Below are 21,639 nucleotides of genomic sequence, written 5' to 3'. Positions count from 1 at the left end.
GAAAAGGAGGGAACATTTCCAAATTCTCTTATGAAGTCAGAATTACTGTAATAATAAAACATGACAGAGACTTAATAAATATTATAGACTAATATCACCAATAAACACAGAAGAAAACAGCCTCAATAAAATACTGTAAAACCAGATTAAAGAAAATAAAAATATCACCTATCATGATCAAGTAGACTTCACCCCAGAATACAGAGATGGTCCAACATATATAAATCAAAAAACATAATGTACCACATAAATAAACACAAGATCATCTCATTTCATTCAGGAAAGGACTTTGACAAAAACCTAACACTGATTCATGATTAAAATACTAGGAGGAATAGGGATAGAGGAGACATAGCTCAGGAAGCCCATAATCAACATAACCCTAAGGAGAAACGCTCAAGGAATTTCATTAAAAAAAAATCAGAAACAAGAAAAGGATATCCACTCTCTCCACTCTTGTTCCACATTTTGCTTATCTAGAGTAATAAGACACATGAAAAGCAGTAAAGGAGATATAAATAGTAAAGAAATAAGTCAATGCATCTTTATTTGCATATAATATTCTATATGTAAAAGACCCTAAATACTACAATAAAAAACTTCTAAAGCTAATATATTCAGCAAACTGGCAGGATGAAAACTAATACAAAAAATCAGTACCTGTCTATATACAAATGACCAACACAGCTAGAAAGAAATCAAGGAAACTACAACATTCATAACCAGTTCAAAAATATCTCGAAATAGAAATAAATAATCAAGAAAGTAAAAGACTTGTTTGATGAAAAGTTCAAGACACCAAAAAACTAAACTGAAAAAGATACCAGAAAATGGAAAGACCTCCTCCCATATTCATGGGCTGGCAGAATTAATACAGTGATAGTGGCCATTCTTCCTAAAGGAATCTACTCCCATCAAAATTACAAAGCAGTTCTTCATCAAAACAAAACAAAAAAACTTAAATTTTACATAGAAATATTGAAGACTCAAGGGAGTCAAAGCAATTCTGAACAAAAAGAATAATGCAGAGGTATCACAACACCTAATTCCAAATCATAATTTAGAGCCTTAGTATAGCTCTAAACTTAGCATGGTACAGGCACAATGATGACTGGAATAGAATTGAAGACAGAATATCAACCAACATTTCTATATGTTCATAAGATTTTTGTAATGGAAACCAATAATAAACACTGAAGAAAACTCATCATCTTCAACCATGGTAGGCAAACAGGATAGCTGCGTGTAACAGAATAAAAAGATCTCTGCATCTGCTTCCATCAGTTACTAGATGAAGGGTCTATAATGATAGTTAGGATAGTCACCAATCTGATTACAGGGGAAGGCCAGTTCAAGCACCCTCTCCGCTACTGCTAGGAGTCTTAGCTGGGATCATCCTTATAGATTCTTGGGAAATTCCTTAGCACCAGGTTTCACCCTAGCCCCATAGTTACTCTCTCTATCAAGATCTCTCTTTCATTGCTCCCCAACTCCATTCTTCATTCACTCGACCATCCTTTTCCCTCATGTTCTCATCCCACTTCCCCTCCTCTTTACTGCCCCCTCTTGCTCCAGTTTACACAAAAGATCTCATCTAATTTCCCTTTCCAGGGTAATCCATGTGTCCCTCTTAGGGTCCTCCTTGTTACCTAGCTTCTCTGGAGCTGTGTACTGTAGCCTGATTATCCTTTGCTTTACATCTATTATCCACTTATGAGTGAGCACATACCATAGTTGTCTTTCTGAGTCTGGATTACCTCACACAGGATGGGTTTTTTCCTAGTTCCATCCATTTACCTGCAAATTTCATGATGTTATTTTTTTTACAGCTGAGTAAGACTCCATTGTGAAAATGTACCACATTTTCTTTATCCATTCTTCAGTTGAGGGGCACCTAGGTTGTTTCCACGTTCTGCCTATTACAAATAATGCTGCTATAAACATAGTAGAGTAAATGTTCTCGTGTATGATTGAGTATCCTTTGGGTATATGTTCAAGAGTGGTATCTCTGGGTCTAGAGCTAGACTGATTCCCAATTTTCTGAGAACTGCCATACTGATTTCCAAAGTGGCTATACAAGTTTGAACTCCCAACAGCAATGGAGTAGTGTTCCCCTGACTCCACATCCTCTCCACCATAAACAGTCCTCGGTACCAGATGCAAAGATCTACAACCAAGCACCAGGCCAAGCTCTAAGAATCCAGTCAAAGAAAGAAAAGAGGGAATCTATGAAAAAGGGAGGTTAAGATCATGATGGAGAAATCTAGAGACAGCTGAACCAAGTTTGTGGAAACTCATGAACTCTAGACTGACGGCTGTGGAGCCTCCACAAGGCTAAACTAGGCCCTCTATATGTGGAACACCATGATGAAGCTTGGACTATCTGAGAGGACCCTGACATTAGAACCAGGATTTATCATTGGTGCATGAACTAGCTTGTTGGAGCTGGTTCCCTAAGGTGGGATGCCATGCTCAACCTTAATGCAAAGGGAAGGGGTTTGGTCCTGCCTTAGCTTAATGTGCCTGTCTTTGTTGACTCCCCATGGAAGCCCTTACTTGTTGAAAAGAGTGTATGGGAGGTAGGCTGGAAAGTGGGGGTGAAGGGGACAAGAGGAGGGATGAGAGAACTGTGAATGGAATGTAAAGTGAAATATTAAAAATAATATTTTAAAAAATAGATATATGTCTACACTCTGCACAAAACCCAATTCCAAATAAACAAAGGATCTCAATATAAGACCTGATACCCTAAACCTCTTAGAAATGACAGGATAGATACACCCATGATACTACAAAAATAAGGCTACCTAAGCCAGACCAGAAAAATGGCAACACCAATAAGTGTGCTAACAGAAGAGGGCGAACTTTCACAGATCCACTTTTCCACACCAAAAAAACTACAGTCAATTAATGACTGTTGAAGGAGGAAGGATTAGATTTCCTCAGCTATTAGCCTCTTAATTAGTTATCCAATACCAAGTGGCAAGCCCTTAAATCAAATCCATACAAGCAGCACTTAACAGGTTCAAAAGGCTGTGTTTATGTATTTTATGAAACATATATATTACATATAAACAAATTTGTATATTTATAAAAAATAAAGAAAAGGAGACATGAATTTGAGAATTAGTAAGGAGTATGGGAGGCATTATAGGGCAGGTAGTTGGGAGAAGTTCAAGAGAATAAAGTGAATAGTGAAAAATGGTGTAGCTATATTTTAATTCCTAAAATGTTCTTTTGAACAGTCCGAGCAGTACTCCATTTGAGAAGAAATTATGAACAACAATTGACATGCAGGGTCTTATAAAACTAAAAACCTTCTTCAGAACTTAGGAAACAATTAAGGGAGTAGGAAAGAAACTTTGCCAGCTACATATTGGACAGAAGATTAATATTCAGAATATTATAAAGAACTCAAAAAAGTAAAAAGAAAAGACCCACTCAAGTGTTCTTATGCAGAGTTCTCAAAAGAAGAATATCGGTGGCTATGAAATGTCTTGAAGATGTTTAGCACATTAGCAAGTAAAGAAACGCAGTCAAAACAAATTTGCGATTTCATCTTACTACAGTCAGAATGGCAAGAATCAAGAAAACAACCAGCCATAAATGCTAAGGGGGATGTCGGGGAGAGGAACACTCATTCACTGTAGGTAGAACTGCAAACTAGCATAGCCACTCTGGAAATTAATATGAAGAATCCTCAAACAGCTAAAAATGAATCTATCATACTATACCACTCTTTGGCATATGCTCAAAGGACTCAACAAAAGCAATACTTCTTCAACCATGCCTGTCATTGCTCTGAAATCAATAGCTAGGAAATGGACACAGTCCAAATGCCCTTCGGCTGATGAACGAGTAATGAAAATGTGGCACACATACACTATGAACTATTATTCAGCTGTAAGGAACACTTAAATTATGAAATTTGTATGTAAATGGATGGAAGTAGGAAAAATATTACATTGACAGAGGCAATACAGAGAAGAACAACAAATAACACATGTTCTCTCTTATATATGGTTCCTAGCTCCAACATCGTCAGATGTGAGACCACAATCTGGAGCAAGCACAAAAAGCAGAAAAGTCAAAAGGTACCATAGTGGGGACATTAGAGAAGGGACCAGCAGTATGGTACTGGTATGAAAGGGGAAGTGGGGAGAAATGGGATATTAGTTGGGAAAATGGGAAGATAGTCAATACAACAGAAGAGGGAGAGAGGACTAACAGTAGGAATAAGAATGTTTGGAAAAAGTCATAAAGAATCATAGTTTTATTTACCTAAAATTACATTAAATACCTATAAATATATATGGGTACTGTGGTAAAGTGGGTAGGAGTGAGAAGAGCAGGTGAGGAAAAACAACTAAAATAAAGTATTGTGAAAATGAAAATGTGTTGCTTTGTAAGCTAACTAGAAAGTAAACGTTGGAAGTCATAAGGCCAAGCATATACTATGTGGCTACCCTATCAGAATTTGTGCAGTTCACCAATAGAACCCCAGAAGTCTGTCACCTTGGTAGTTTTTCATTCATCTTAGCCCTTAGTAAGGATTGATAGATACCAAATGTTTTCACATATTCCCAACTGAGTTCAGTGCCTTTAAACAAAATTACTAACAATAATAACATCTTTACCAAGTGGAGCCTAGGTATTGAACAAAGAGATATGTCAATGCTCTGTTCTCTCAATGGACAAAAAGAAAGCCGAACCCCACGTTATTTTAAGGAAGGGCTACATACATTTTTTCTATGACTAAAAATGAAACATCAGAAGATAAAAGTACAAAGGGATGCCTTGTATCTGAAGGCATTAAAACCTCACAGCTGCTTTGAATTAAATGAAAGATTGTAAAAGAGGTCACTCTGCCTCGGTTTATCCTAGCAGTGCAGTGATGTGCCTAGAGTTAGCTAGGAAAAGTAGCTCAGAGGAGGAACACCTGCTGTAAAAGGTTTTTAAACTTACCAATCCCACTTGTTTAGAAACGGATGCCTTTTAATTTTACCTACTAGGCTTTCAAATTATGCTTTTGTTTTATGTTAATAATGTTCATGCCATTTTCCCCAAAAAGTCTTTGCTCTGATCTAACACATTTGAAAACCTGCATTCTTTTAAAAACCCCACAACACACTGTCAATTGAGAGGGGTCTATATTATCAAATAATTCAGACTGTGATACAAATGGCAAGTCAAACACAACTATTTCTGTCACTTTAAGTAACCAATTTTCAAACACACGACTACCTAAAATATTCTGGGAGAAAAAGAAAGTGTCTCCTATGTATACTTACTAAATTCAGGCTAGTTCTCTGACAGAAAAGGATTTCTACATCTAGTCAGCCACTCTCTTTTGAAGAAGAAACATTTCTAAAGTCACTAATAGGTGATTATGCTTGCATAATACAAAAAGATATGAAAAGGGCTTCATCACATGCTATCAATAAAAAGACTTTCTCTTTTCCATGAAATCGAGTTGACATTTAAGCTTCAGTTCATTTACAAGAATCACACTTATGCTGTATTTTAATAAAGTCATTCACTGTTTCTTTCCAAAATACATTCAAGGTTAACTTAATGAAGAATATTTTATTTCTGGCATGTATAAGAAAAATAAATAAGAATATTCTAAGAATACCTACCTCGGGCCCTGTAATGTGCATCAGGCCTGACATAGCAGAGGCAATAGCGTCATAGCCTGCCCTCTGAGACATGGGCCCCGTCTGACCATATCCTGCAACAAGAACAGATGTTCAGTGCTACACGGGGTAAGGAAGTGTGTTAAAAACCATCCACATCCAGAAATTGTGCAGTATTCTTCCAATTAGATCTGTATGACCCCTTGATGGAAATTGTGAGAATTAACTAGTGTATAATTATACTATGGAAAACAAAAACCTGTTACATTGCTGGCCACATACTACCTTCAGGAATGTTTTGTTTGGCCTTTAGAACATTTTGAAATGATTTTATTTAGTTGACAACAATTTAAAAAATAAAATAAAAATAGCACACAAGACACAATTCCTAGCCAGGTGGTAGTGGGTCACACCTTTAATCCCAGCACTCAGGAGGCCGAGGCAGGTGAACCTCTAAGTTAGAGGCCAGCTTGGTCTACAGAGCAAGTTTCAGAGTTACATTGAGAAACCAAGAAAGCAAAAACACAATTACTGGCTTGTTTTAAAAATCAGAAAGGATAACCAATGTTATCCCATACTCTCCCACAGCAGCAAACCAAGTAAAGTAACAGCCCCCCTTTTACATGGGGCACAAACTTCATCTGCCAGTCTTCACCTCCTCTCTCCTTAGGCCTCCATTTATACCACTTTAGCTCAGCTCCAAGGCCTCACTAGACACTACCTGCTCTTCTTCCGTGTGACAGTACACACAGGGGAGCAAAGTGCATTTCCCGAGATTATGCTTACATATTTTCAACTAAGCAAATAAATTATAAGTGACAAACTTTAAAACTACATATTGTACAATCCACAACCCCAGAGAACCTAGACAACGAAGAGGACCCTAAGAGAGACATACATGGATCTACACAGGAAAATGAAAAAGAAAAGCTCTCCTGAGTAAAACATGGGGGTCATGGGAGAGAGTAGAAGGGAAGAAGGGAGGAAGGGAGGGGAGTGGAAAAAATGTATAGCTCAACAAAAACAATAAGGAAGGAAGGAAGGAAGGAAGGAAGGAAGGAAGGAAGGAAGGAAGGAAGGAAGGAAGGAAGGAAGGAAGGGGAGAGAAAGGAATGGAGGAAGAGTAAAAGAGAGGGGGAGGGAGGAAGGGAGAGAGACAAAGAGAGAGAGAGAGAGAGGCCAACTGGCCAGACAGTGGTGGCGCACGCCTTTAATCCCAGCACCCGGGGCAGAGACAGGAGGATCTCTATGAGTTCAGACCAGTCTGGTCTACAGAACGAGTTCTAGGACGGGCTCCACAACTACTGAGAAACTTTGTCTCTAAATGTCCCCACTTCCGCCCCCCCCCCCCGCAAAAAAAAGCCAACTGGGCAAACCATGGGAAGTAAACTAGTACAAAGCATTCCTCAATGGCCTCTGCTTCAGAATTAGCCCCCACCCACCCACAAAACAAGCAAAACTGAACATGTTTCAGGAATATGGTGGCACAGTGCATCCCTGTAACCCTAGCATTCAGGAGACCAAGGAAGGAAAACCCAGACGTTGAGGTTAGCCTGAGCCACACTGCTAGACTCTACCTCAAAAAAAATAGCTATAAATAAAACAATTTCATGACCTAACAGTGCTATTTTAAGTACATTATTTTTCTTTCTGACTTTTTTGTTCAGAAGGGAAGACAAAAATCAAAAGAATATGAGTAACCTTTTCTCCTTTTTTTTCTGTCTTGGGTTCTTATTGTTTAGTCCTAAAGGTTATAATAGGAGAGTTAGGATTGTGTCTCCAAATTCCATTTATTACCCAGAGAATGAACAAATAATGATCTTTGCTGGCATCTCTATGTACATACCATGTTTTATAAGTATCTAGAAGGGGTCGCCTGGGGACTTGCTTCACCAGACATCAAGAGAGCATCCCATTTCATTCCCTCCTTCCCTCCCTCCAGTCCTCGACTTTAATATTTGCTTAGCAAGAAGGAAAAAAAAAAAGAACTCCCTTAGTGGCCCTTTGTAGAAAGCAGCCTACATCAAATTTTAATTCCCTTTATGCATTTTGTGTTCATAACTCTTTACCACAAAGATGTGTAATATAATTGTTTATTGATTACAGTTGTTTCCTTCATGCTGAAATGCAACCTCTGGGAATGTTTCCTGTTTGATTGACGCTGTATCCTCAGCCTCTAGTAATGTTTGATGACAGTTAGTGGAGGAATAAATATTTATTATTTAAAAATAATCAGTGTTTCAAGATCAATCTATAAATAAAGAAGCAAAAGAAGTGAGTGTTTACATGGTCTAACCATTAGTTAATCCACCCAAACATATCTGCTGCCATAATTATCTCTGTTAGAAATAAAAGTCTATAAAAATCCTCACATGAAACAAGAGGTAATATTAAGATATTAAAATAGTTAAAGAGTAAAAGATATTTGTCTCTTTGCTTGTATGTGCTTCTGGATCTTAAGAAAAGAACTTACTCTATAGTCCCAGAGGCCATGAACTCTCAACTTTCCTGCTTCAATATTTCCCAAAGTGCTGGTATTTCCAACAAGTTTGGCTGATATGCCTCATCATTAATGGGAAAAAATGTGCCATATGTTTCCTTGTGCTTTATTATGCAAATTTTCAAACAAAAAAATAGAGCAAATTTGTAATAAGCCTATCATTTCATTTCAATCATCACTATTTATAGACAATCTTATCTTCCAATGACACTATTGTATAAAAGAAAAACACAGTTTAAGAAAACTGAGATGTCCTGGATCACGTTAAAAAAAAAAAAGATGTTTTCCATTAATTTCAAAATCAAAACTGATGGTTTCTAAACTAGTATTCTTTAGAGCTTTAAAAAAGTGGGGTGAGGGGACTTATGAAGAGATCATAATAATAAAATAAACTAAGTACAAGTCAGCAGTCTCCATGAACAAATCTGGAAAGTTCCTCCAAATCCAAGTCAATGGATTTCAGGGCAGCTAGTTTGCCTCTGTTAGTGGTACAGTAGCGCAGGCTTCAGTCTTCACTGCAATGTCACTCCAGCATGGGCCAGCATCCTGGGGCACAGCATAGCTGCTGGCATGCAGCAGAAACACTGTGCCTGCTAAACCACTGTGAGCTCAACAGGAGTCAAGAGAAGGATGATGTCTCAGTGAGCTCGGCCTCAGGAAAAACAGAAAATCCAAATCCCCAACTGAGAGTAACTAAGGCCTCTCACCATCGGCACAGTTCTAAATGGAATCTTCTAGATGACCTTGCAGAGAAATAAGCTCCGGAGAAAATTGAACGGTTTATAAAATAAAATCACAACAGCTGCCTTGTGATATAAATTCTTTTTCTTCAGTTCATAACGAGTGAAACACAAATCCCCTAATTAAATTGTCATTTCCCAGTGTTTCTTGTAAAGAAATACATAGAGTGGCACTGGAGACAGTAAGCACAGTGAAAAAGAGAGTAAGCTTTACAATTGAAGAAATCTAGATTCAAATTATGGTTCTGCCAACTATTAAAGCACCAACAATTCATTTAATTTTTCTGAGCCTAAATGATAATACAGACATTTATCTCACACATTTACTGTCAAAATTCAACTTGACTGCACAGCATAAGCAAAGTGAATTTCACATTGAATATTAAACATCATTGATTAATAAACATATATTAACTCACCAATAATACATGATCTTACATTCTTCCATACAATATTTAGAATAGCATAAGAAACCCTGCCTTAAGGTAAGTCAAAGTAATAAAAATAGATATCCTAAATATTTAAATTAAATTGTCTGACATACATAAAAAAATGGAAAAATTTGTTTACAGTTAGAACTTAATACTGCTTGTTGGACAAAAGAATGTGGCAATAATAATATTATATAATACAGCTGGGTATGGTGGTACACATCTTTGATCCCAGCAATTGGGAAGCAGAGGTAGGCTAATCTCTGTGAACTTGAGGCTAACCTGGCCTACAAGTGATTTCCTAAACAGCCAAGGTTACATAGAGAGACCCTGTCCCAAAAAAAAAAGTAATATACGTGTGTATGTACACATGTAAATGTGTGTGTGCCAAAAAATTATTCTGTCTTTTCACCTAATACTTACTATTTAAATGCTATTAGTAATATCAACAGTTTTGACAATAGTATTGACAATTAAATTTCCTGTTGGTAATGTGAAAACTAATTATTAAAATCCAATAAATATCTGAGTATGAAACCCAAACACTTGGATTTTGTTTTTATTTTTACAATTTCAGAAACAAGTGTGCTTATGATCCAAAGTTAACAGGAAAATGAAACTATCAGTTCTTTTTCTGTTGAAATTAAGGCAGTTGTAGAAAAGCACACTATTCTCTCTCTCTCTCTCTCTCTCTCTGTCTCTCTCTCTCTCTCTCTCTCTCTCTCTCTCTCTCTCTCTCTCTCTCTCTCTCTCTCTCTCTCTCTCTCTCTCTCCCTTCCCCCTCCTCGCCCCCACTTACTCTCACTGTGAGGAACAAGCTCGCCATCTTGTGGCTTCCATGAACACTGACTATAAAAGTAAAGCTTGCAGGCCGAGAATGTGAGTAAACGTGGGGTCCTACTTGCATTGACTGGTTTCTTCCTAATACTGTTCCGCTCCACGTCTTCCTCCTCTCCTTCACGGTCTTAGGAAGCAGCACTAACATGGGCACTCATGCTCTCTGTAACTCTGCGACGCCTCACAGTGTCAATACCCTCTCTACCAATGCTTGCCCTTTGGGGAGTCACAAAACCCTTTGACAAATTGATTTGAGACTCAGCACACAGCCCAAAAGAACGTAACTGAATGAATGTTGTTCAGAGAGCCCGTTCCTGGACTGCGTGGGGCCGGCTCAGCATGTAAGTGGCACTCAATACTTATATACACCTGCTCAGATCCAGATCTCCTGAAAGAGAACAGCATAAGGGAAGCTTAAGGCTTCCGAATGGGGCTCTAGCCTGATGATAACAAAAGGAGAGAGAACAAAATGAAGCATCACTCATCTAGGTGATTTCAGTGGCCTCTTGTCAGACCCTGCCTTATCCTTGCTTTGTGAGGTCCCAGTGATCTCTATAAAATGCAGGGAGTATACAACTGCAAGGAAAGGCGGTGCGTGCCTGTGATCCAAGCATCTAAAGGCTGAGAGGGTAGAAAAAGCAAGGCATTGCCAACCTCTATGCCTAAAAGGGTAATGACACTGTAAGGAATTTTTAATTAGATCATTTATTTCATACAAAAAAATCCAGAAGTTAGGAAGTGTCATTCCCGGTTTTTATTTAAAGAAGAAGGAGGAGAAGGAGGAGGAGGACGACGACGACGACGATGACGACGACGAGGAGGAGGATGAAGAGAAAGAGGAAGAGGAAGAGGAAGGAGAAGGAGAAGGAGAAGGAGGAGAAGGAGAAGGAGAAGGAGAAGGAGAAGGAGAAGAAGAAGAAGAAGAAGAAGAAGAAGAAGAAGAAGAAGAAGAAGAAGAAGAAGAAGAAGAAGAAGAAGAAGAAGAAGAAGAAACAAAAATTGAGTCATTTGCTATGATCACACGCGCAGGCAGTATTACAGCAGCAGAGCTGAGATCTGGATACAAATATGAGTTCCTGAATATAAAGGTATTTATGTATACTTGTGTTTGCATTGACATCTCCGTCCAAAATTCTGAGGGACTACAAGCTGTTGATGCCCTATACAGAAATGGCATTCCAACTCACAGACCACTAATCAAAACTGTCCCTTTTCCTATCTTCACCATCACATTTAAAGAAAAACACACCTCAGCATACACACAATCAAGTAACCTGAGTTGCCCTCAACTCTTTTCTTTTATTCCTTGCTCATATCAAACTGGCCAGTAATTCCTGGTTGATTATTTGACCTTCCAGATATCTCCCACATCTATCTAAGCTCTTATGCCCTCACTTACTGCTCACCTGCCTCAATTTAATTTTCACCTGATACAAAGAACTTCCCAAAATCTGATGAGGTGTTTCCATACTAAAATTCTTGTTCAATTATCCATAGGCTTAAAATAATAATAGTCCTTAACATGCTATGCTGGGTTCTTTATGATGCAGCCACTTCACCATTCCATATATCTATTTGCATTCAGTATAGTTGTTCTCCAGACAAAAACAGCTCTTTTTAGTTCCTCTGGCCCTCTGCTTATGCTATTTTCCCCATTTTCCCCATCTCCACTATCTGGTATCTGATTCCAAGACACAAAGCAGGTCAGTGACATACTGTTAGGGATAAGAAAGAAAGACATTTCAAAGATGGGTACACCTGTGCCAGTAGCACACATAAAAATGAAATATAAATATTTTGATATGGTTAGATAAGTAATACTAATATTTCAAAAGCTGCAGAAATTCTAACAATAAACCATCACTGGAAGAGCATAAGGCCATAAAATAGTTTGTGATGAATAATAAAGTATGTCAAAGTATATAGATATCTGCACTTCGCTTCTTTTCTCAGCTGGTTGTTTATTTGTTTTATAGTGTGGAGAATTAAAATGATAATAGGAGTTGAAAGACAGCTCAGCAGGTAATATCACTTTTAAAGAAAGCCTGCCAACTTGGGTTTTAGGGTGGTATGCATTTGTAACACCAGCATTCCCACTGTGAGATGGGAGGTAGAGATAGGAGAAACACCTGAAAGCTCACAGGCCAGCTAGTCTGGAAGAGACAGCACAACAGAAACAGAAGAGACCCAGCCTCAATGGGTGAAAGGCCAGAACTGGTTCCCCAAATTCCCCTCTGTCCTCCACATGCGTGCCATAACACATAGTCCTACACACACACACTTTTTTAATTAAAAGAAGAAAATAGACTCAGTATTTTTAATGTTTTATTTAAATACTTGTTTTCTACCCATTGAAAATGCCTGGGAATAGAGAATATCCAAACTGCAGTGGATTTAAATACATAAAGTGTATGAAATTCTGTGGATTCATAATGAAATTTTAATCACCCATAGCAATTGTTATATACTAGAGAATAAATTAATATTGTGAAGATTAGTGAGGGGAAACTTTTGTATCTACCCAACCTTCACTGAGAAGCCTATACCCAGAGTATTCAAGTAGTTGATGATAAAATAGTGTGTGTACATGCGTGTGTTACATGTACACATCTGGAGGCCAGAGATGAAGGACAGATGTCTTACTAAGTCACTTAAACCTTATTCTTTGAGATGGGTTTCCTCACTGTACCTGGAACTCACTGGTTGGTGAGGCTGAGTGGCTTCAGAGCACCATGGATCTGTCTGTCTCCATACTGAGTGATCTCCTAGCACTGGTCCTGCTGACACAAGCCACCTTGCCCTGAGTTTCATGTGGGTTCTAAAGATTTAAACTTCGGTGCTCATGTTTGCATAGCGAGCAGTTTACCAACTGAGACCCTAGCATTACAAACCGTGAATAAAACATGACAGAGTTAAAGCCCATTTTTATGTTTTTCCTACTGAATTAATAGATATAAGTAACCATTATTGATAATAATCATAGGCAATCATTATTAATAATTTCCACCTTCACAAAAAGAGATCATTATGTGATACTTAGAAAAACAACCATCATTTTCTATTAAATATTCTTGACTAAAAGAAAACACAAATAAAAATCTGAATAATCTTACTTACAGATTTGTCTATTTACTACTTTTAAAAAACACAATAATGACAGGACAAAAGAGAAAATTAAGAAAATCACAAGGGAAATGAAAGATTGGGAAGGAGCTGTGAGGTAAAGAGAATATTTGACCTAATTTTGAATCTCAACTCAATTTTCAGTTTTGAGAGAGAGTAATTTGAATGGCAATTACATGCTTAACTATATTAATTGTTATTTTTATTCATGTGTAATAAGTACATTCAGTAGTTGGGCTTTAAATTTGTGTATGTGAATGTGTTTGTATGTGAGAGAGAGACAGAGAGAAAGAGAGAGAGAGAGATTGAGAGAGAGAGAGTTCCATGCATGCTTGCCACAGGGTCTTTGTGGAGTCCAGTTGCTTTGGCTCGCTCCTGCCACCATGTGGATTCCAGGGGTAGAACTCAGATAGTAAAGCTGACACATCCCAACAGTCTTACTGAGAATTGAAATAGTCATTTTCTATAGCATATATTCTTTATAATGAGGAAGGAAATTATGTGAATTCTGAATTTTACTTATAAACATGCAGTGGAAGATCCATAATAGATAGAATTATGAATAAAACATGCTAAGTCATTGAAGCACAATTAATAGAAACTCAGAGAGAGAAATTGGGGTTCAACCTGAAGATCTGAAAAGCAAAGCAGCCACACACTGGCTCTTACCACAACCTCAGTCTGAAAATGGCGATCTTGCCTCCAGGAATCTCAGAATGAGCCTGTCTGAGAGCTGTCTCCTCCCATTTTATAATCCTCTCTAGGGCTGGGATTAAAGGCGTGCACCACTGGGATTGAAGGCATGCGCCGCATGGTTTCTATGGCAAACTAGTGTGGGATTAAAGGTGTGTGTTACCATAACCTGGTCTGTAAGGCTGATCAATGGGGCTGTTTTACTCTCAGATCTTCAGGCAAGCTTTATTTATTAAAATACAATTGAAATGCTACTACAAGTCATGAATTATTAAACTGGGCACTGAAGATTCATTACACTATATTCTGTACTTCTTATCACTTTTTCAGAATAATATGTAAGACAATAATAATAAATTCTAAAAGGGTATGTTAATTGAATTTTGTATCTCTGAAAGTACACCAAAAAAAACAAATAAAATAAAATGAAAATACACTAAGTAGTATTAGATATGAATTAGATTTTAGCCAAAAGTTCTCACCATAGAGATAAGAAAGATGAGTCCCAAAGATGTTAAGTGACACTCAACATGAGAGCCTCAGCAGCCAACTCCAAACTCACGCTGAGATGTCAAGCTCCCGGTCTGGATCTCCATCTGAGGAGCAGGGCTCATTCTCTATTCTTAGCCACTCTGTACTATACAGGGATTATGAGTTTAGAAACAAACTCGGGGCGAGCTCTCTAGAAAGTATTTTTCCTGGTGCTTGTTCTTTGTTTTGTGAGTATTTCCTTCGTCATGCTTTTCTTGAGACATGATTAGAGGAGGGGACCAAAATTCCATATTGTGGGTTTTTGCTCAACTTTCTTTTTTTTAATTTATTTATTTATTAAAGATTTCTGTCTCTTCCCCGCCACCGCCTCCCATTTCCCTCCCCCTCCCCCAATCAAGTCCCCCTCCCTCCTCGGCCGGAAGAGCAATCAGGGTTCCCTGCCCTGTGGAAAGTCCAAGGAACCTCCACCCCCATCCAGTTCTAGTAAGGTGAGCATCCAAACTGCCTAGGCTCCTACAAAGCCAGTACGTGCAGTAGGATCAGAAACCCATTGCCATTGTTCTTGAGTTCTCAGTAGTCCTCATTGTCCGCTATGTTCAGCGAGTCCGGTTTTATCCCAGGCCTTTTCAGACCCAGGCCAGCTGGCCTTGGTGAGTTCCCGATAGAACATCCCCATTGTCTCAGTGTGTGGGTGCACCCCTTGCGGTCCTGAGTTCCTTGCTTGTGCTCTCTCTCCTTCTGCTCCTGATTTGGACCTTGAGATTTCTGTCCGGTGCTCCAATGTGGGTCTCTGTCTCTGTCTCCTTTCATCGCCTGATGAAGGTTAATATTCAGGAGGATGCCTATATGTTTTTCTTTGGGTTCTCCTTATTTAGCTTCTCTAGGATCACTAACTATAGGCTCAATGTCCTTTGTTTATGGCTAGAAACCAAATATGAGTGAGTACATCCCATGCTCCTCTTTTTGGGTCTGGCTTACCTCACTCAGGATAGTGTTTTCTATTTCCATCCATTTGCATGCAAAATTCAAGATACCATCTTACACCTGTCAGAATGGCTAAAATAAAAAACACCAATGATAGCCTTTGCTGGAGAGGTTGTGGAGAAAGGGGTACACTCATCCATTGCTGGTGGGAATGCAAACTTGTGCAACCACTTTGGAAAGCAGTATGGCGGTTTCTCAGAAAATTCGGGATCAACTTACCCCTGGACCCAGCAATACCACTCTTGGGAATATACCCAAGAGAGGCCTTATCATACAACAAAAGTATATGCTCTACTATGTTCATAGCAGCATTGTTTGTAATAGCCAGAACCTGGAAACAACCTAGATGCCCTTCAATAGAAGAATGGATGAAGAAAGTATGGAATATATATATATTAGAGTACTACTCAGCAGTAAAAAACAAGGGCTTTTTGCTCAATTTTCTTATTAGCATTGTAGAAAGGTTCCTGTTTGAAATTTGTTCCACAACCATATCTTCAGCTTAATAGGTGTGTCTTTCTACAGTCATATCCATCTCTCTCACTCCCTCCCCCTCTCTCTCTTTTTCCCTCCTGTTACAAACACTGCAGCAGGATTCCAGTGCAACAAGCCCACAAACCAGTATCAGAAAACTTAAATCAAGGGGGCAAGTTAGGGTTATGAAAGTATAATGACAAGGGTACTTGCTATTTCAAGGAACCACACTCATGCTTCATAGCCATCTCATGTGTGTTCCTACTAACTACATGGAATACATTTCATTATCCCATTTTAATAACTATGAGAAAACAATGGTGTAACTAAGTGGATTACCTAAGGTCACACCACCACTTACCAAGGTCCTGTAAGCAGTTATTAAATTGTTGTCCTTCATGACTATGAATAATATTTTACAAAATATTTCCATGAAAATCAACAATTTATATAATATTTGGAACAAAACTGTGATCAAGAAAACCAACAATTTGGACATTGCTCAAAGACCAACCATGTGATTAATGTGGCTTGCTCTCTAAACAACCTTTAAAATTATGATTAATGTGGTTTATCTGTGAACAATCTTTAAAATTAGATCACCAGTTTCTATCGGAAGCAGCCACAGAATTGACTGGTTAATTGCAAAACACTTAAAACATGGGAAACGTCATGCTAACAAGAAAACAAACTGGATGGTTTTGTAGCAAAAAGCATCCTGCCTTTATCACAAAATCACCGTTTGTTTTATCATAACATATTTGCAAATGATAAAAGTACTTTTTGTTTCACAGTTGTTTTATGTACATGTATTTTTCCAACTATATCATCATACCAGGTAGACAGTAGAAACTTATTACTTTGTCATCTAACTGTGCATATTGTGTGTCTTATGATATTCCTTACAAGGCTATGATATTCTTCACATAAACTTTCAAAAATGTTTTCACACAACTGACAGGAGTTGGGGAGATTGAGGAGCAAGAAAATGGTCTTAACTATGGTTCTTTTCAAGGAAAGAAAACAAAGAGTCCTTAAAACTCTCATTATCTAAATGGACTCCATCATGAAAAGTCCTCATGCCATGCCAATGCACACATATGCACAGATTATTCTAAATTCTAAAAGCCATATTCAAGAATGGAGGGGAAAGCTACTAGAAACCACAGTGATATAACGAAAAGAAACAGAATTTGTCCTCCAACTATGAATTTGGACATATTTCCACAATTTAAAAATCTATCAGTAGTCAGTTTCATATTGCAAACTTTATTATTTTCTCTAAGAAGAATTCAGCTCACAGTTTGATAGACGCATCATAAACTCACTAGAAAATGAAACAAGTTAGCATTGTAACGTCTTTTTCCTCTTCAAGGGAAAAATCAAATCTTAAATGACATAAATGGAAAACAAACGTTGAGTAGAAAAGAAAATAAAAGCCCAGCCAGACTCCCACATAAACCAACTCCTTATAGCTGGATTCCCACACCCCAAATAGCAGCACTACGTCAGCCTTTGAAAGGACAGTCTAGGCAACCGAACACAAAAATACTCAGTACAGACCTCTTTACAAAGCAAGACTAAACATCATCTCAAATCAAATCCAGATAAATGGATAATCCAAATGAGTAACAAGTTAATAAGAATCACCTTTGGCCTTGTTCCACTGCCAAGAGGAAAATTCTCAATTAGGGACAAATATACATCTTTATTTAATAAATAAGTAAAACAATAAAGTAAAAGGAAAGAAAACATCAAGTAAAATAATGCCTGAAAAGGCCATACTTGAGAGCAATGAAATCTTTTGCACAGTGGAGATTTGGTAAGCAATCCCTCCAAATGCTCTCAGTAACACTAAATCTCAGAGAACTAACATGAAGCCAAGGGAAAATAATGACATGTAACAGTCTTGGTAAAATCCATTATGCATAGACCAGATGATAAAAGGCTCAAAAGCTTGCAGTTACAAATAAACACACTGAGTGCTGACAGCCTAGTTTCTCCACTCAGTAGAACCAAGGGGCATTGCGTAGAGCATCAGCATAGTGTGGACAAACCTAGAAAACCATGTGCAAAGAAAAATTGTTGAATGAATAATGATGGAGCGAAAGTACACAGGAGTCATCTTTCAGTCATCCCTTTGCAGAAGGGATGAAGAGACAGCTTAGCATTTAAGAGCACTTGCTGATCTTCCTGAGGACCCAGGTTCAAGTCCCAGAACCCATATGACAGATCACAACCATCTTTAACTCTAGTTCCAGGTATCCAACACTTTCTTCTGGCCTTCACAGACATGAGGCATGCATATGGTGCACAGTCATACATGCAGACCAAACACCCATACACATAAAATAATTTGAGAGAAAGATGTTCCCAATTACCAAACCTGTGAAAATTTGAGCCTTGAAAAATGACAGCTACATAATATAACCTATTGATTAAATATGACTTTAAGAGTCCACAATTTTATGCATCTTTCATAACATAAAAGCAAAGTTTCTTTCTAGTAGTAGAAAGCCAGATAATAGACACAAGAACAATGGAATTAGAAACACGATAGTTACCAAAATCATAGTAATCATAACTCATACAAGAATCTTCACTGGTTGTGGTGGTACACACCTTTTATCCCAGCACTTGAAAGGCAGAGGCAGTATGATCTCTGTGAGTTCAAGGCCATCCCAATCTACATAGTGAGTTTCAGGACACTCGGGGCAGTGTACAAAGACCCTATCTCAAAAAAAAAAAAGAAAAAATATTCAATGTATGATAAAACTGATGAATAAATGTCTAAGGAGTCCAAAACAGTTACACATCTTAAAGTGCATCCACAACACAATATCCGTTAATAGAGGTATGGGGGTAACTGTGGTCAAGAATCCTGGCAGGCTAGATGGAAATCACATCACTACTAGCAATAGGACTAACCAGACCATATGCCTCCTGATACCACCCACTGGGAGGAACTGACCATATCTTCCTGGGATGTGATTCCCACAGTACTTAAAACTTATTCCTGAAGAAACATCAAAGAAAGCCAAATTGAGAGACATCCTACCAAATAATTGACTCTTCAAAAAGGCCAATGTGGTGAACTACAAAAAAAACCTAAAATAAAGGAGACTAAGACATAACAATTGAATTAGATTAATATTTTATATTTTCCTTAGCTTTAAAGGACAAAATATCATCAGGTCTTTCTATCAATTACTTAAAATTGAGCTAGAGAGCTGGCTCAGTGGTTAAGAGATATAGCTGCTCTTCCAGAGGTCCTGAGTTCAGTTCCAGCAATCACAAGGTGATTCACAGCCATCTAAAATAGGATCTGATGCCCTCTTCTGGCATTCAGGTGTTTATGCAAAACAAAAATAAATAAATAAATTTTTAAATAGAAAGAAATTTTTTAAAATACTTAAAATTACATACTATTATTTCAATGTTAATTTTCTGACTTGGATATTGTACTGTACATGATAGAAATCCTTGGGTTTATGAAATATAAACTGAAATGTTTAAAGTCAAAGGGGTAAAATATCTGTAATCTGTATGGTTCATTTAAAATTAAATTAAAAATTCAGGTTAGGTATGGTGATAAATGTCTTTGATCCCAGTACTTTACTGTTTGTTTGAGGTCAGCCTAGTCTAGATGATTAGATAGATAGATAGATAGATAGATAGATAGAGAGAGAGAGAGAGAGAGAGAGAGAGAGAGAGAGATAGATGAATGCAAAAATGTCCTAGTTACTACCTTTAACTGTCAATTTGAGAAAACCCGGAGTCATCTAACAAGGGAATCTTAATTAAGAAATGGTCCAGATCAAATTTGCCTGTGGGCATAACTGCAGGGATTCTCTTGATTGTTAATTGATTAGGAAGGCCCAACACACTGGAGGCATCACCATTCCTGGGCAGAAAGACCTGAGATGTGTAAAAAGTTTAGTTAAGCATGAGCCTTCAAGGGAGTCAGCAAGCAGTGTTCCTCCATGATTTCTTCCTTGGCTTCCCTCAGTGACAGACTTTGACATGGAACTTTCTTTCCTTCCCTGGGTTGCTTTTAGGCAGAGTGCTTTATCACAGTAACAGTGAGCAAACTAGAAAAATATAATACAAAAGTGTCTGCACATCCAGTTGCATAGTTTAATAAATTACTCTGCAAGCAATACTAACAAGCTGTCTTGGGTAGGGTATCTATTGCTGTGAAGAGACACTATGACCTTAATAATTCTTATAAAGGGAAATATTTAATTGAGCTGGCTTACAGGTTCAGATATTTAGGCCATTATCATCATGGTGGGAAGCATGGCAGCGTGCAGACAGACGTGGTGCTAGAGAAGGACCTGCAAGTTCTACATCTGGAGGGCAGGCAGCAGGAAAAGCTAGTGTGACACTAGGCCTGGCTTGAGCATCTGAAATCTCAAAGCCCACCCCCAGTGACACAATTTCTACTCCACCAAGGCCAAACCTCCTAATAGTGTTACTCCCTCTGGACTTACAGGGACCATTTTTATTCAAACCAGCATACATGCATCTAAAATCCCCTTAATTTATCTCTATAAGAGGAGAGGAAGAGGAGATGTCATAACAAAAAAGAAAGACCCGCCATTTCCTAAACATGTTTCCTGATATCGAACACTTCATAAATATTAATCCATTAAATCCACACAAATCTAAACTTTTTAGAGAAGAAATTTACAGTTTAGAAAAGTTACATAACTTCCTCAAAGTTACATAAATATGAAAGCTACTTTGTTTTGTTGTTAGTATTTGATTTTTGTTGTGAGTATTTGGGGATTTTGTTTGTTTGTATTCTAGTGATGGGTAGTGATGGGTCTCAAACATACTAAGCAAACACTCTACCACTGGGTCATATCACCAGCTGCTGTCCTTGCTCACCCCTCCACACACACACACTAATCTAAGAACTCGCATTTTATCTGCCTTAGAATTTCAGTCTCAATAAAAGCAATTTTAAAAAAGAATTTCATGTAAGACTGAAGAGAGGGCCTAACAACCTTAAAACAATACAGGAGGGCCAGCAAGGCAGCTCAGTATGTACAAGACTTGATACAGAGCCTGAATCCCAGGATTCACATGATGGAAGGAGAGAACCAAGCCCTGCAAGTTCTTCTCTGGTCTCTATATACATGGTGTGGCATGCTCAATAATAAGTATCTTTAAAAACACAATAAGGCATTATTAGGCCTCTCAGTGTTTCTGAACTTCACAGCAACAACAGGAGTATCATTTGATGAGAAAGTTAAGAGTAAACCTATGAAGAGAGTAGGAAACCTCAACCAAAGTTGCCCCTCAAGTCTAGTCCCTAAAACAAAATTTCAAGAAGAAAACAAGGATCCAACACAGGAATCAGGAGGCAATCATTTCATTTCTAGTAGTTTATTCCACTAATTCACAGTTTTAAACTACCAAGAAAATCAATGGCACTTCAGAAAAACTGTTAGTGACCAACAGTAGCAGAGCTCAGCTCCACAAGGCACACTATTTTGCTAAGCAGATTCTACCATCTCCTTAGTCAGGAAGGAATGAATAAAGGTCATGGCTGGTCCTACCTCTGTGATCTAGTGTTGCATCTCTTAGAGCCTGAAAGTTCTCCCTCACTTCACCAACAGAGATTTCGAATGGCAAGGATCTCTATCCTGATGGCTCTCTTCCTTTCCCAGCTGGTCACGTGTAATCTGTCTCAAGCCCTGGGCATCATCAGCACACCAGTT

General features: G+C 38.1%; 1 protein-coding gene across 2 annotated transcripts in view; it reads right to left on the bottom strand.

Moving 5' to 3' along the window:
• The window catches only part of Sugct (succinyl-CoA:glutarate-CoA transferase), a 661,530-nt gene that overhangs the window by 565,167 nt on the left and 74,724 nt on the right, over positions 1 to 21,639 (bottom strand). For both annotated transcript variants that reach the window (XM_075971076.1, XM_075971078.1), the window contains exon 7: positions 5,640 to 5,731. In XM_075971076.1, coding sequence (XP_075827191.1) covers positions 5,640 to 5,731 — 92 coding nt within the window. The remainder of the gene's footprint in view (positions 1 to 5,639; positions 5,732 to 21,639) is intronic.

Source organism: Microtus pennsylvanicus, chromosome 4 (assembly GCF_037038515.1).
Source record: "Microtus pennsylvanicus isolate mMicPen1 chromosome 4, mMicPen1.hap1, whole genome shotgun sequence".
Taxonomy (NCBI): domain Eukaryota; kingdom Metazoa; phylum Chordata; class Mammalia; order Rodentia; family Cricetidae; genus Microtus; species Microtus pennsylvanicus.
The sequence above is the reverse complement of the archived record's forward strand: the minus strand, read 5'-3'. Positions and strand labels throughout refer to the sequence as shown.